The sequence below is a fragment of the Chrysochloris asiatica genome, unplaced genomic scaffold (genome assembly GCF_000296735.1).
Source record: "Chrysochloris asiatica unplaced genomic scaffold, ChrAsi1.0 scaffold00034, whole genome shotgun sequence".
Classification (NCBI taxonomy): Eukaryota; Metazoa; Chordata; class Mammalia; order Afrosoricida; family Chrysochloridae; genus Chrysochloris; species Chrysochloris asiatica.
The window spans coordinates 18,425,008-18,438,441 of record NW_006408552.1 but is presented as its reverse complement, the minus strand read 5'-3'; the positions used below and the strand labels follow the sequence as shown (position 1 = coordinate 18,438,441).

The 13,434-nt window shown below is 46.6% G+C and overlaps 1 protein-coding gene across 1 annotated transcript in view; it reads right to left on the bottom strand.

Moving 5' to 3' along the window:
* Nucleotides 1–13,434, bottom strand: part of MAD1L1 (MAD1 mitotic arrest deficient-like 1 (yeast)) — a 361,165-nt gene that overhangs the window by 124,406 nt on the left and 223,325 nt on the right. The window contains exon 13 of the mRNA XM_006859789.1: nt 3,601–3,689. Coding sequence (XP_006859851.1) covers nt 3,601–3,689 — 89 coding nt within the window. The remainder of the gene's footprint in view (nt 1–3,600; nt 3,690–13,434) is intronic.

Genomic DNA, 13,434 nt, shown 5'->3' with positions numbered 1-13,434 from the left:
CTTGAACTCCTGACCGGGTCTGCACGGTCTGCATCAGATTCCCCCTTATTTATTATTTGTTTAAGGGATGCTGCCTGTCTTAGGCGGTCAGTGCGAATTCCTCAGTCTTACCCGTCATCGAAACTCATTGCAGCATGGCAATGGCTCTGTCTTAGTCATATATACTCTTATACATCATCAACTCACAGTGCGTTGATGTGACAGAGGAGAACTGCCCCATTGTTTCCTAGGCTGTCATATTTACTGGAGCCACTGGGTGGGTTTGAACTACCAACCTTTTGACAAGTGCTTAATCACTGTGTCACCATGGCTCTTCACACACATGTGCACCCTCCTCACACACTGACCCTGGCAGGTCCCAGTGTTCTGGTTGCTATGGAAACTCACACCCCTTCCATATCAGCCACTGTGGTTACTACAGGCCACAGCTGCAGGTAGGCAGTGGCTCCCAGCTCACCCCCAACCCCAACATCATGTCCTTCATCCCCTTTTTCCTTTGCCTCTGGGTCCTGTGTCCCTTGGGGGACCCTCTCCTTCCTGGGTCCCTTCCCTTCTGGACCATCTGTCCCTCCTGCACTACTCCAGGTACCCCATCCCCTCAGGCCTTTGTGGTCCCAGGAGCTGGGCCCTCTCTACAAGCTCAGGTCCCTCTGAGCATACAGGGTCAGTTCCCAGTACCACAACCTCGTGACTGGGGTGCCTGCTGTCCTCCTGATACTGCCCTCCATGCCCATTCCCTCACCCCACTTTCCAGTTCCTCCCTTGCTTCCTGCAGATGGGGTTGCCCTGGGTACCCGCTCCCACTGTTCCCCTCGCCATCTGGCTCCTTCTCCTTGACACCCTCAGCAGTTGGTTGGATGGGAGATACTGTCCTATTGTCTTGAATGTGAATGACAGACAAGAAGATAGTAAATGAGGATGGTGCATGAATGTGTACAAACAAATATACATTGACTTTATGAGGGTGTGTGGGTATACAATGTAGGGCAACGATTAGATTCATAACTGCAAGGTTGGCAGTCCAAACCCACCATGTACTCCTTAGGAAAATGATGAAGCTGTTTGTTCCCATAAAGAAACCCTATATGGGGTCGCTATGAGTTAGAATCGATTTGATGGCAGTGGGTTTAGTTTTGGTTTTATATACACACAAGAGGGTCTCAGTAAATTCATGAGAAAAATGGAAATGATAATGGAATTATTTCAGGAAACTTTTAAAGCTCCCTGGTAGATATATATTAATGTATATATACTGGGATATATATAATTTACATATAATAAACATTTGTGTGTGTACATATCAAGAATAAAGGCCTGGCAATCTACTTCTGAAGATGAGGTGAAGGAAGCCCTTCACATAGTGCTGGAAGATGAGCTCCAGATTGGAAGGCACTCAGAGGCCTCCACAATGGTGAGGGTGGTGCAGGACTGGACAGTGTTTCCTTCTGTTGTGCTTGAGGCCACTATAAGCCAAAGCCAACTCCATGGTGACCAACACCATGTCTGTGAGAGGACTTTAAAAAGTTCATGCCAACGAAATGATGGATGATGGAATGAATGTAAAGCTGATGTTCTCCCGTGTAGACTATCACACAATTCACACACACACAAAAAAGTTCATGGAAAACTGGTATCTTTCAATTTCATCTTCCCAAAAATGTTTTGAAGCCCATGCATATGTACGCATGCAAATACATGTATGTAATAGTTAATGGGTTAATGCCTGGCTGCTAACCACAGGATGGGTGAATTGAATCCACTCAGCAGCTCCACAGGAAAAAGACCAGGAGACCTGCTCCCGTTAAGATGACAGCCTAGAAAAGCCCATGAGACAGCTCTCGTCTGTCATTTATAAGTAGAATGGACTCGAGAGAACCTAATAATAACAACGTTTAAAAACACACGCAGGCCTGATGAACCACTGGTCATCAGAATCAACTCTGTCTTCCTCTGAACAATCACTTCAGAACATGCTCCTTGGCGGATCTTATAACAGATTAGCAAGAAAAGCACTTCCTGCTGAGAGAGAGAAAGAAGAAAGAGATTTACACAGATGATTCGTTTCATCAAAGAGAGACTTCCTAAATTTCTCCCTCTCTCTAGAGGGTCCCATGACTGGGGTGGGGCAGGAGACCAAATGTGCGTCTGGGTCCTGAGTGTTCATAGGGTTTCCTTCCAGAAGGTGGCAGAGAAGGGTATTTGTAGGTCTCAGTGTAGCAAGTCATCCTCAGATGCCAGCTCCCAGGGGTCAGGTTGGTTCTGTTCTACCAGAACCAAGTTATACCTGGCAGTACACTACTCTACACCATGTAGGGCAGGGGCCCTAAGGCCAGGACAGACCAGCCTCTTGGTGTCACTAAAGGCCACTTTGTTTACTCAGTGGCACGGTGTCAACAGACATTGTCCCCACTTTTGTGAATCAGACTAAAAGGCGCTCCCTACACCTGCGCTCCAAAAGCCAGGTGGTGGGGACAAGCTTTGGTGTAAAAGACACTAACATTCAAGGCTTTCAGCATCTTTAAATACAACAAGTGCAAACAAAGACAAAAACAACACAAAACCAGACAATGTGGGGCCCACACCAGCCTGAGGTCATGCCCCATCAGCAGCAGACTGAGAGGCTGTGGACACAGAGGTAGTCCCCGGTGGTACCAGTGGCTTGACTCAGCTATAAACTTAAGGGTTAAAGGTTCAACTCCACACAGCAGAACCCAGGAGAAAAGGCCTGGTGAACTGCTTCCTTAAAGATCACATACTAGGAAAATGTTGGGCAGTTCTACTCTGTCCAATGGGCTTACCAAGAGTTGGAATACAGTTAGGGACTAAGGGCCCAGAAGAAAGAACCCCTTCCTGAGAACAGAGGTCAAGAAGCAGGACTGCTGGATGGGGTTGGAGGGCTATGTTGGAGCCCAGCCTGGACTGAGAAGGAAGAAGGATGTGCCCACTTCTGACAAGGCTAACTGGGGACAGTTGAGGCTCCCAGGACTGAGGTCCCACCTCTGACCAGCAGGAGGGACAGATGGGTGGCAGCTGTCCCCCAACAACTCTGCTCACTTTCAGAAGATCATAGTAGAGATGGTCTGGGGGCCACTCTGTGGGAGCAAGAACTCCCTGCCACCTGGGGGTACCTTTGTCTGTACCCAAGCTGGCTCAGGGGTCACAAAAAACAACCCTAAAACTAGCTGCCTTTGAGTCAATTCCAAATCGCATGTGCCAGAGTAGAACTGGGCTCCTCAGGTTTTTCACAGTGCCTGGTTTTTCAGAACTCGATCTCCAGGCCTTTCTTTGGAGGCATCTCTGAGGCACCCACCAACCTTTTGGTTACAGGCTGAGCACATTAATTGTTTGTGATACCCAAACCACACCAAACCTGCTGCCGTTGAGTGGATCCCGACTCACAGAGACCCTGCAGGACAGACAAGAGCTGCCCCCTAGGGTTTCCAAAGTTGCCCTCTTTATGGGAGCAGACTGCCTCATCTTCCTCCAGAGGAGCTGGAATTCTCTTTCAACAGAAAGACCTTTTTCAGGGACAGGAGGAGAGGCTGGTGCCAAGCCTTGAGGAAGAGGGAGTGGGGAGTGGGGCGGGCAGGGTGGACTTACCTGAGTGTGTCCACCTCCTCCCTGGAGAACAGGAAGCTCTGGTCAGCAGGATCAGCCTTAGACTTCAGGAGCTTCAGCTCCATCTCCAGCTGCAGGAAGACACAGGGACAAGGTCAGCTCTGACCTGGCAGGCCTGGGACACGAAGCCACATACCAGGAGGCAGAATCCAAGTTTCCCAGGAGGGGTGGGATGCGACTCAAGGTTGGATTCTGCCTCCTGGTGCATGGAACCATGTTCCCAGCTCCCAGTAGCCCAAACACAAGCCATTCTGGTCCCAGATGGCAGCAGACAAACCCAGCATCTGAGGCATGGAGGGAGATATGAACAGTCGTGGGAAGGAACTGCCGCTGACTGACCACTGCTTTGATTTGCTTTAATAGTCATGATGTTTAAATTTCTTGCTACTCTAAATTCCTTTCTAGAACACATCTGGGGTAGGAGACATTGGTGGCAGCAAGGGGTCCATCTGGGACTGAAGATGAAGAAAGGGGACTGATGACCACAGAACTTTTATGATAGTGAGGTTCCCCCCACTTGCCTCTGTTACAGTTTCAAGTTTTTACAATTACAATGAACTTTGTCAACTCCACAGTTGAATCATGCCATCCTATCAAGTATCTTTTCCCACATTCTCTAACCTAGACCCAGCAAAGCAGCAATGTTTTTTGGTGGGAGTTACAGATTGTAACTGGAAGAGACATTCGAGAATTCACAACAACAGAGTGTGTATGTAGGAATGAGTATCTGTGTATTCATAGCTGTCTGCCTGGGTGTCTGTGTACCTGTGTGGTACGTATTGTGGAAGGGGCATGTGTGTGAGCATGTGTGACTGTGAGTGTGTACATGTGGCTGTGGTGGCATGTGGACGTGTGTGTGTACATGGAGGGTCATTGTGTATATGTATGGGCCTGTAGCCTGTACATGTGTATATGGGGGGTATATGTGTGTACCTACCTACCTGTGTGGACATGTATATGTGTGAACACATGCCAAGTGTGTGGACAAGTGGAGGTGTGTGTGTAGGCATGGATGCACACAGGTATGTAATCTTTCTATGTTTCCCTTCCAAGGAACATTCTGGAAGTTTTCCTGCTTCTTCTTCAGTGTTGGACATGCCTGGGTCTTGAAGGTTTGGTAGAAATGCCCTGTGAAGCAGACCCCTTTTCGTGGTGCCTGCTCTGATCCATTCTTTCTGTGGGTGGATGATGGGTAGTTTTGTCTATTTGACTTCTTCTGCAGTAATTGGTCTGCTTAAAATCTCTCTCTTCTGAAGTAGGAATTGATAGATGATATTTTCCTAGACTATGTTCCATTTGATTGAGATTTTCATTTGAGAAGAGTTGAGATGCATAGTCTCACAATCCTTTTGAAATACATTTAAGTTTTAATTTTTGTTTCTCTTGATTTATTATCCAGGTGCAGCTAACCATTTTAAGTGCATAACTTCAAGGCATCTTGGTTTAGTGCATGCTGATAACTGAAAAGTTAGTGGTTCGAACCCACCAGCCGCTCCTTGGAAGAAAGACCTGGCAATCGGCTGCCTGTAAAGATGTACAGCCTAGGAAGTCCTGTGGGGAAGTTCTACTCTGCCCTATGGGTCACTGTGAGTCAGAATAGACTGGAGGGCCCCTAATACCACCACCACACCTAGAGAGCCACTCCCCAGATTGAGAAACCTCAGCTCCTCCCTAAGAAGTTCACTTGTGCCCCCCCACCCATCAACACCCCCAGGGTAATCAATCTTACTTCTTATTCTGGGTGTCTCTGACTTCCATGATTTTTTTTTTACTAGAATTGTGTATAATTCATACGCTTTACTGGTTTTATTTCTGAGAACAAGCATTGGGGTTTATTTCTTATTTCTACCATTTTTCACTTTCTTATTAACTTCTGCGCATATCTTTACAAATACTTACCTTCCACTTTCCTCCAGTTTATTTTATTTTCCATTTCTGCCCTCTTGAGCTGGGTGTTTAATCCATATTATTCATTCTTTCTTGTTCAATAATATAAATATTTAAACCCATGGATTTTCGTCTGAGCCCTGCTGTAGCTGTTTCGTGGAGGAGTGCTTTCACTACAATTATTTTCTAGATTTTACGCACTTTTAAATTGAATTTCTTCTTTGAGTTGAGATTCTTTCAGACAGGTCTGTTTTGGGTTGCTTGTTTGTTTACATTTTCAAGTGTTAGAGGAGTCTGGAGTTTGTTTTCTTTCTAGCGTTATTCTTAAATTTCCAATTTCTTCACATTGTGATCACAGAACATTGTCTGCTGCACGGGTTCTACTTATTTGAATTTACAATGATTTTCGTTATTGCCCAATATGGGATTCTTTTATGTGAATGTTTTCCAAGAGGGTGTGGTCTAGCTTCAGATTCATACATATATATGAGGACTTTTTTCTTTGAGGTATGCTTTGCCCACATGACATAGCATGCATGTTGTTGTTAGGTACCATCCATAGTGACCCTATACACAACAGAACAAAATATTGCCCGGTTCTGCACCATCTGTTACATTTGAGCCCATTGGCTGCTGCCGCTGTGCCAATTCATCTTGTTGTGGGTTTTCCTCTTTTTCGCTGACCCTCCACTTTACTAAGCATGATGTCTTTCTTCAGGGAGGTGAGATCAATGATCCTACTGCTTCTCCACTGTGCATTCTGAGTATTGGTGGCCTGACATTCAGTACATAAGACCCACCTGTGTGAGGAACAGCACCTTCAGTATGAAGAGCTCCTTTCCATGATTTTGGCCATGCTTTCAGACTTGATCGCAACTCCATTGCCATGCAGATCAGTGCCTCTGCTTTCTAAATGCACAGGTCTACATTGTCTAACTCTTTCACTTTTGCTTTGTAATTCAACCAAAGTCCTTTCCTTTTAATAGGCAAGTGTATACTTTTTCTCTCTTTTAAACTTTTTGTTGTGATTTTAGAGAAGGTTTATAGAACAAATTGGTTTTCCATTCAACAATTCATCCACATTTTGATTCATGACATTGATTACAATCAATCTCCACAGTGGAACAGTACTCTTCCCACTTCCTGTTTCCATCCATCCTTCCTTTCCATCTCTTCCCGCCTTCTGAGCCTTATTCCTGGGAGAATGGTACCCTTTTGATCTCACATGATTGATTGTTCTAAGGATTGCATACCTTTCTGGTGTTACTCTTCACCTGATAGGCCACAAGGCTGAGTTCACTTCCAGACCTAAAAGGGTGTTGAAAGGCCACAGTCTCGGGGCTTCCACCAGTCTCTAACCAACCTGTAAGTCTGTTGTTGTTTGCACAATTTTGTTTTGTTCCACATTGCTTCTCCCACTCTGTCCAGACCCCTTTTGCAATCCCTTTCTGTGCAGTAGACTTCATCTAGTTTTTCTGGTCTCAAGGCTGTAGAGGCTAGAGTCCACAAAGCTTTTGAACTAATTGTTTCTGTCTCTTTGATTTTCTTCACTCTTTTTTCTTCCCCAGGGAGACAGACCAATAGCTGCATCTCAGATGGCTGCTCACAAGTTTTTAAGATTCCAGTTACTACTCACAAAAGTAGTATGTAAGACATTGTCTTTGTGGGCTATGTTATGCCAATTGACCTTGGTGTCCTCAGCAACCATGGTCCTGAACCCCCAGGCCTAGTAACTCATTCCCTCCAGGTGTTTGTGTATGGCTATGACGTTTTCCTAACTTTGTCTGCTGTATACCCTACTGTATTTATAGATATGGCAGCACACAGAAATACATATGGAGAAATACCTTACAGATATTCATGGGTGTAGTTCCATTCATGTTTCCACCCGTTTAGCTTGCAAGTCCGTCTATGCATCACCCACTCATAGATTACTGCCATTACTGTTACTGCAAGTTTGGGGATCACCTTTTGTGATAGTTAAGGTTTTGCATCAACTTGACTTGGCCTTGATTCTCAATGGTTTAGCAGTTAAGACACAGTGATCCCCCATAATGTATATAATGTCATATAATGTAACCACTCTCCCATGATGTGATCTGGTATGATCAGCCCTGATCTGATGTATATATCCTATGGGTCTTAAAATCTCACTTCTATGATGTTAATGAGGCCAAATGGAAGCTACAGGATTGGGATGACGCTTCAGTTAGTGTTTTTTGAGATATAAAAGAGACGAAACAGGAAAGCAGAGCTCAGATAGATCTACTACCACCAACAAAGAAGAGCTGAGAGTGGAGCATGTTTTTAGAATCTGTGACGTTCTTAGAGCCAGAGGACGGTTGATGCCAAGATGCATGGAGATCTCCAAGGAACGCTGTGCCTACAGATGCTGAAAGGAGAAAAGGACCTTTTCCCAGAGTTGACAGAGAGAGAAAGTCTTCTCCTAGAGCCAGCACTCTAAACTGCGAGGGAATAAGTTTATGTTTGTTAAAACCACACCTTGTGGTATTCCTGTTATATAGCAGTGCTAGCAAACTGAGGCTCTTCGTTGCTCTAACTCCCATGCCTTCCCAATGCCTTCCTTTGTGTTGATGATTTTGTGCTGACAGCCCATGCACATTTTGAGATAACAAGTGTTTGCATTTATTCCTCTCTGTTATATTTTGCTTCTTGCTTTATTACTCTCAGAACGATCCCATTATGTGGCCTTTTTGTTTTGTTTGCTTTTCTTGGGTATAATTCTCTTGGTATTTAGAAAGGGTTGTATATTTGGTCTAGTGGCTCCCTTTCTAGCTCTTAGCTATGCTTTCTGTTTCTTTGTTGTTGTTGGGCACTGCTGGGTCAAGTCTGACTCATGGCGATCTTGCGGACAACAGAGTGGAACGTGGTCTACTCCTACATCCTCCTCACGATCATCAGCATGTTCAACTATTGTTGCAACCATGGTGCTGATTCATCTTGCCCAGTGTCTCCCTTGCTCTCACCTCCTTCTAATTCATCCAACGTGTCTTCCGGCAACTGATCCCTCCTGATGACTGTCCAAAGCAAGGGCCTCAGACAATGTTCTGTTGTGACCACAACATTTTTATTACCTGATTTTCTGAAGTATATCACCAGCCCTTTCTTCCTAGTCTATCTTAATCTGGAAGCGCCACTGAATCCTATGCCCAATGGGTAAACTTGCCGATATCTGAAATACCAGTGACATAGCTTCCAGTATCCCATCAACACACAAGCCACCACAGTAGGGCATATTGGCTTTTTTCTGACAGTGTCTACTGTATTTGCAATGCTGAGCGCCTGTGGTGAGTCAAATATCTGATCCTTCTTATCACCTTTTTTTATACAGTTAAATATGCCTTTATTACTTGATGTTATCTTTAAATGATGTATTTTGCTCTTGAGCAATTAATGACAAGAAAATCAACATTTAGATGGCTTCTCCCTAACCAATTTTTATTAAATACACAAATCCTTCATCAGCAGGATACGGCATTTCCATTTTCTTCCTAACATTCTCCATCCATAGATGAGATACCAGCACCCAATTCTTTGGCCATGTTTCTGGGCTTCCCCTCTGCCTTCATGCTCATCCACCGTCCTCTGTCCTGGGGGCTGATGGCCAAAGCTCAGCGCCCCAGGTGTTCCTCCACTGTGTCTCCTCTGCTGGCGGAGCTCTGGCCTCTGAGAACCCCCTGGCCACTGTTGCATTGTATTCCCTGGGCATAGCTTTGGATGCAATTCCATCTGCTCACCATCATTCTTCTCTTGGAATTCATCTCTGCCATTCCTTCTTTCTGCTTCTCTGCCTTTGCTCCTCCCCTGCCTCATAGCTGAAGAGTTTCCAGAGGTCCCACTGGAAGAGGAACTGGACCTGTCAGGCTGGGAATGCTGCATCCTTTTAAATCCAGAAGGTTCTGGGATGAGGTTTGGTGTAAGACCATGAATTTCCCCTTAGGAGCAACGGCTTCAGCTCCATGAGACAGACCACTTCCTGCACATGTGGCTTCTGCATGGGATTTGCACTCAGCTCAGCCTCTTCTGATGTCGAATCTTCTGCTGCTGCAGCTGCCACCGTATCCCAGGTCCCAATGTACAAACACGGGGATCCCAGGGCCCCCTGGCAAGGCAGGGTTTCTAGCTTTGAGGGCACCCTTCACCATGATCTCCACACTGGGGCTGGTTTCCTCTCAAGCTGAGCCAGGTTTTGAGCTATGCATCCAGGATTTCAGAATTTGCGTGTCATTCGGGCTTTTGTGCCTCTTGTAATTTGAGGATGGCTTCCGGGAAAGGAGGGAGCGTTATGACTGAGGCCATAACGCTCAAAGCACCAATTGGCCTCTTTTCTTCTAACTTGAAACAGTGGGATCACAGCTCATTCACATGGTAACTTCACTCTCCAACCCCTCCTCCCTCAGCTGTCAGTGTTATCCCACCCAGCCCACTGGGATCTCTGGTCTGTGGGCACCCTGTCTTATTTCTTGGGTGACTGAGTCTCCCCTGTGCACCCTCCATTTTTCAGCCTAGGACACTGGCCAAAAAAAAGGCAGAAACACCACAAAAGTTTAGTGATCTGCTTTCCTTTGCCCCAGTTCCCAACATCCCTCAAGTCATGCTCCAATGTCCACACCCCCATCTGACCCCCCAAGGCTCCCACACGACCTACCCATGAGACCTCTCTAATGTCCACAAATGCCACCTCCCCCAGCAGGTCTCCCCCATGCGTCCCTAACTTATTATGTGAACCACTCAAGTTGTCTACAAGCACCACACCTACCCTCAATTCCTGAACGCCTCCTGAATCCCTCATGCCACTACAGTCCTGCCCAGTGAGCCCACCGTGCCCACTCTCCAGGGCGCTCCTGGACTCTCTCACACATACGATGGAGCCTGGTGACAGAGTCATTCATGTGGGGATGTCTCTCCCGTTAGCCTGGGGCCTCCCTGAGGGCCAATGCTACAACTCACTGGTCCTGTAGTCCTGATTCCCACCCAGAGCATCACAAGAACACCTTGTAGGCAGACACATGAGCATTCGCATGGTGGTGGCAGTGGGTTTGAAGTTGACTCCTCAGGTGGTGAGGATGGACATGTAGATCCCAGAGAAAACCAGACCCAGAATTGCATTGACCAGCTGGTCACATGGATCCTCAGAGGGAGGAGCCAGCTAGGCTTGGACGGAGCAGTGCTGGAGGATGAGAGAGAGGACCCACCATGAGGAGATGTGCAGGTAGCTTCTCATACACGCACATGCACAGGGAGATGTTGAGTGTGGAGGTACAAGGGAAGGGCTATTGGATGCCCATGTCTGGGTTCTGGGTTTCTGTGATCACTCACTGCCTCCATTTCTCTACCTATCCTCCAGGTTGGGAACCAAAGTATCGGAACGTTCACCTAGTGCTTCACATACCTGCCACCCCAAAACCAACCCCAATGCTACCGCCTCACAGCAACCCCACAGGACAGAGGAGAACTGCCCCAGAGAGTTTCTGAGGCTGTGGCTCTATGGGAACACGCTGCCTCATCTTTCTTCCTCGGTGGGGCTGGTGGGTTTGAACTGTTGACCTTGTGGCTATCAGCCCAAAGATTAGCCCATAGTACCACCAGGGCTTCTGGACTGGCATAGAGTAGGTGCTTAATACACACTCTCACCTACACGTGGATAAGAGCACTCACCCGTCTCACCTCTCTGCCCCGCCCCTGGCATCCAGTGCAGACCTGGTGGTACCTCTAACTTCTGAGTGTGGCCAAGGCCACTATAGGCCTCAACTTCCCCCCTGTCCACAGGTCTGGACCTGAGGTGGCAGTTCCCAGCTCCCATTTACTCAGCATATATTAACTAACCCGGCTATTAGTTGGCACAAGAGGAAGTGAAGAGAAACTTGGAACTGCATTAATATTGCAGCCGCCAACTACCCATTTCACACTTCACTGAGAAAACCCAGTATTTAGAGCCGGTTTAGAAAAAGGAACACAAGGACTAATTGGATGGTGTCTTCCAAGAGGTCTTGTTAAACGGCTTGAAACCACGCAGGCCCCGTTCTAGAACCACTTGAAGACAAGAGTTCCTACAACAGGGACTCGGAGCCCAGCAGTTTTCTTGGCGAGGGTTGGGGTGGTGAGGGAGCAGGCATCTGTGCCCTGGAGGCTGGATACACATGCACCCTACACCCCGGGTGGCACACATGGAGACAGAGCTCTCTGCCCTGCTGTGGACGGGGTCATTTTTCAGACTCAGCCTGGAAGTCTCTGTTTCATTTCCAAATATCATCTCTGAGAGAGGGGATTCGCTCTGTTCACTTCCAGTCTCTTAAGTTAAATATACAAATTTATCTTCCTTTGTAGCTTGCTTTCGTAAATTAAGAGGTATAATTATCAGCCATGCCTGCTCCACACAGACATGTGTCTGGAAGTGGGGACCACTGCCTTGGTCAGCCTGCGTCCACTACATGGCTGTATCATTTTGGGCATGTGGGTCCCCTGGAGCCTCTCAGCAGGTCAGTCCAGGGCTGGGAATTGGTTCATTCTGGTTCAACTGGCTGCTGAGTGTCTGACTTTCCACCACAGGTATATGGAATCAGAATATACATTTTAACAAGATCCCCAGGCAATTCTTATAGATCCTCAGGCAATTCTTATGCATACAGAAGAGTACATAAAGCTGCACACTTATGTACACAGGAGAATCCTCTGGGGATCTTATTAAACTGTAGATGGTGATTTAGTCCATGTGGGGTGGGATCTCACAGATATCACATCGATACAGACCTCAGACATGCACACAACCATCACTCCAAAGCAACAATGTGCCCGGTGGCACCCTCCAGAACAGAAGGCCTAGTGCTCTGACAGGGCCTTGGACACACTTTTCTGGAAAGGCTCTGAGTGACTCTGCCACACCAAGCATGTCCCAGACAACGAGAGCAGTCATGCCGGCCCAAGTCCCTATCAATTCTGCAGAAGGGGCAGAACAGCCCTGGGAACACTTCCATTTCCAACAGCAGCAGCCTAGAGAATAAGAAGTTTAGGGAGAGACAGCCAAGGAGGTGCAAGGTTTGTACGCAGAAAACTACAGAACAAGGTGGAGAGATATTGAAAAAGACCTCAGTAAATGGGCAGACATCCCATGTTCATGGATGTCTGACTTAATTTTGTAGACAGCAATGCTATCCTCAGGAACCAATGTGGGATTAAGCAACCCAAATAAAAATCCCAAGAGCTTTGGGTACAGAACTGGAAGAGCTGATCCTAAAGTTCATATGGAATTTCAAGGGACCCCCCAACAGCCAAGCAATCCTGAAAAAGAAGAAGAGAATGGGACTCATGTGTCCCAATTTCAAAACTTACTACCAGTAACAGTTACTCAGACACTGAGAGACATAAAGCTATAGAGACATATGGGATAGAATGGAGGGTCCAGAAGGGAATCCATATCTCTGTGGTCAACTGGATTTCCACAAGGGCTGCAGGACGATGCCATGGAGAATGGACAGTCTCTCCAGCAAGTGGTGCTAGGACAATGGGGCAATCATGTGCAAAAGACTTAAGTTGGAGCCTCACCTTACTCCCTACACAAAACTTAACTCAAAATGGTCAAAAAACCTAAATATAAGACTGGAAATGACAAAGCTCTTAGATGAAACACAGGCAGAAACTTCCCTGGCATTGGACTCAGCAGTGGGCTGAGATATAGCACCCAAAGCACAGGCAACAGAAAACACAGATAAACTGGACTGCATCAAGATGACAAGTATTTGTGCTGCAAAGGACACTCTCAGGAGAGCGAGAAGACAGGCCTCAGAAGGAAAGAAGCTATTTGTAAGTCAATGATCTAGTAAGGGTCTAGTATCTAGAATATATAAAGAACTGCTGCAATTGAACAACAAAAAGAAAAGCGCCTAGTCACCAGATGGACAGAGGACTTGA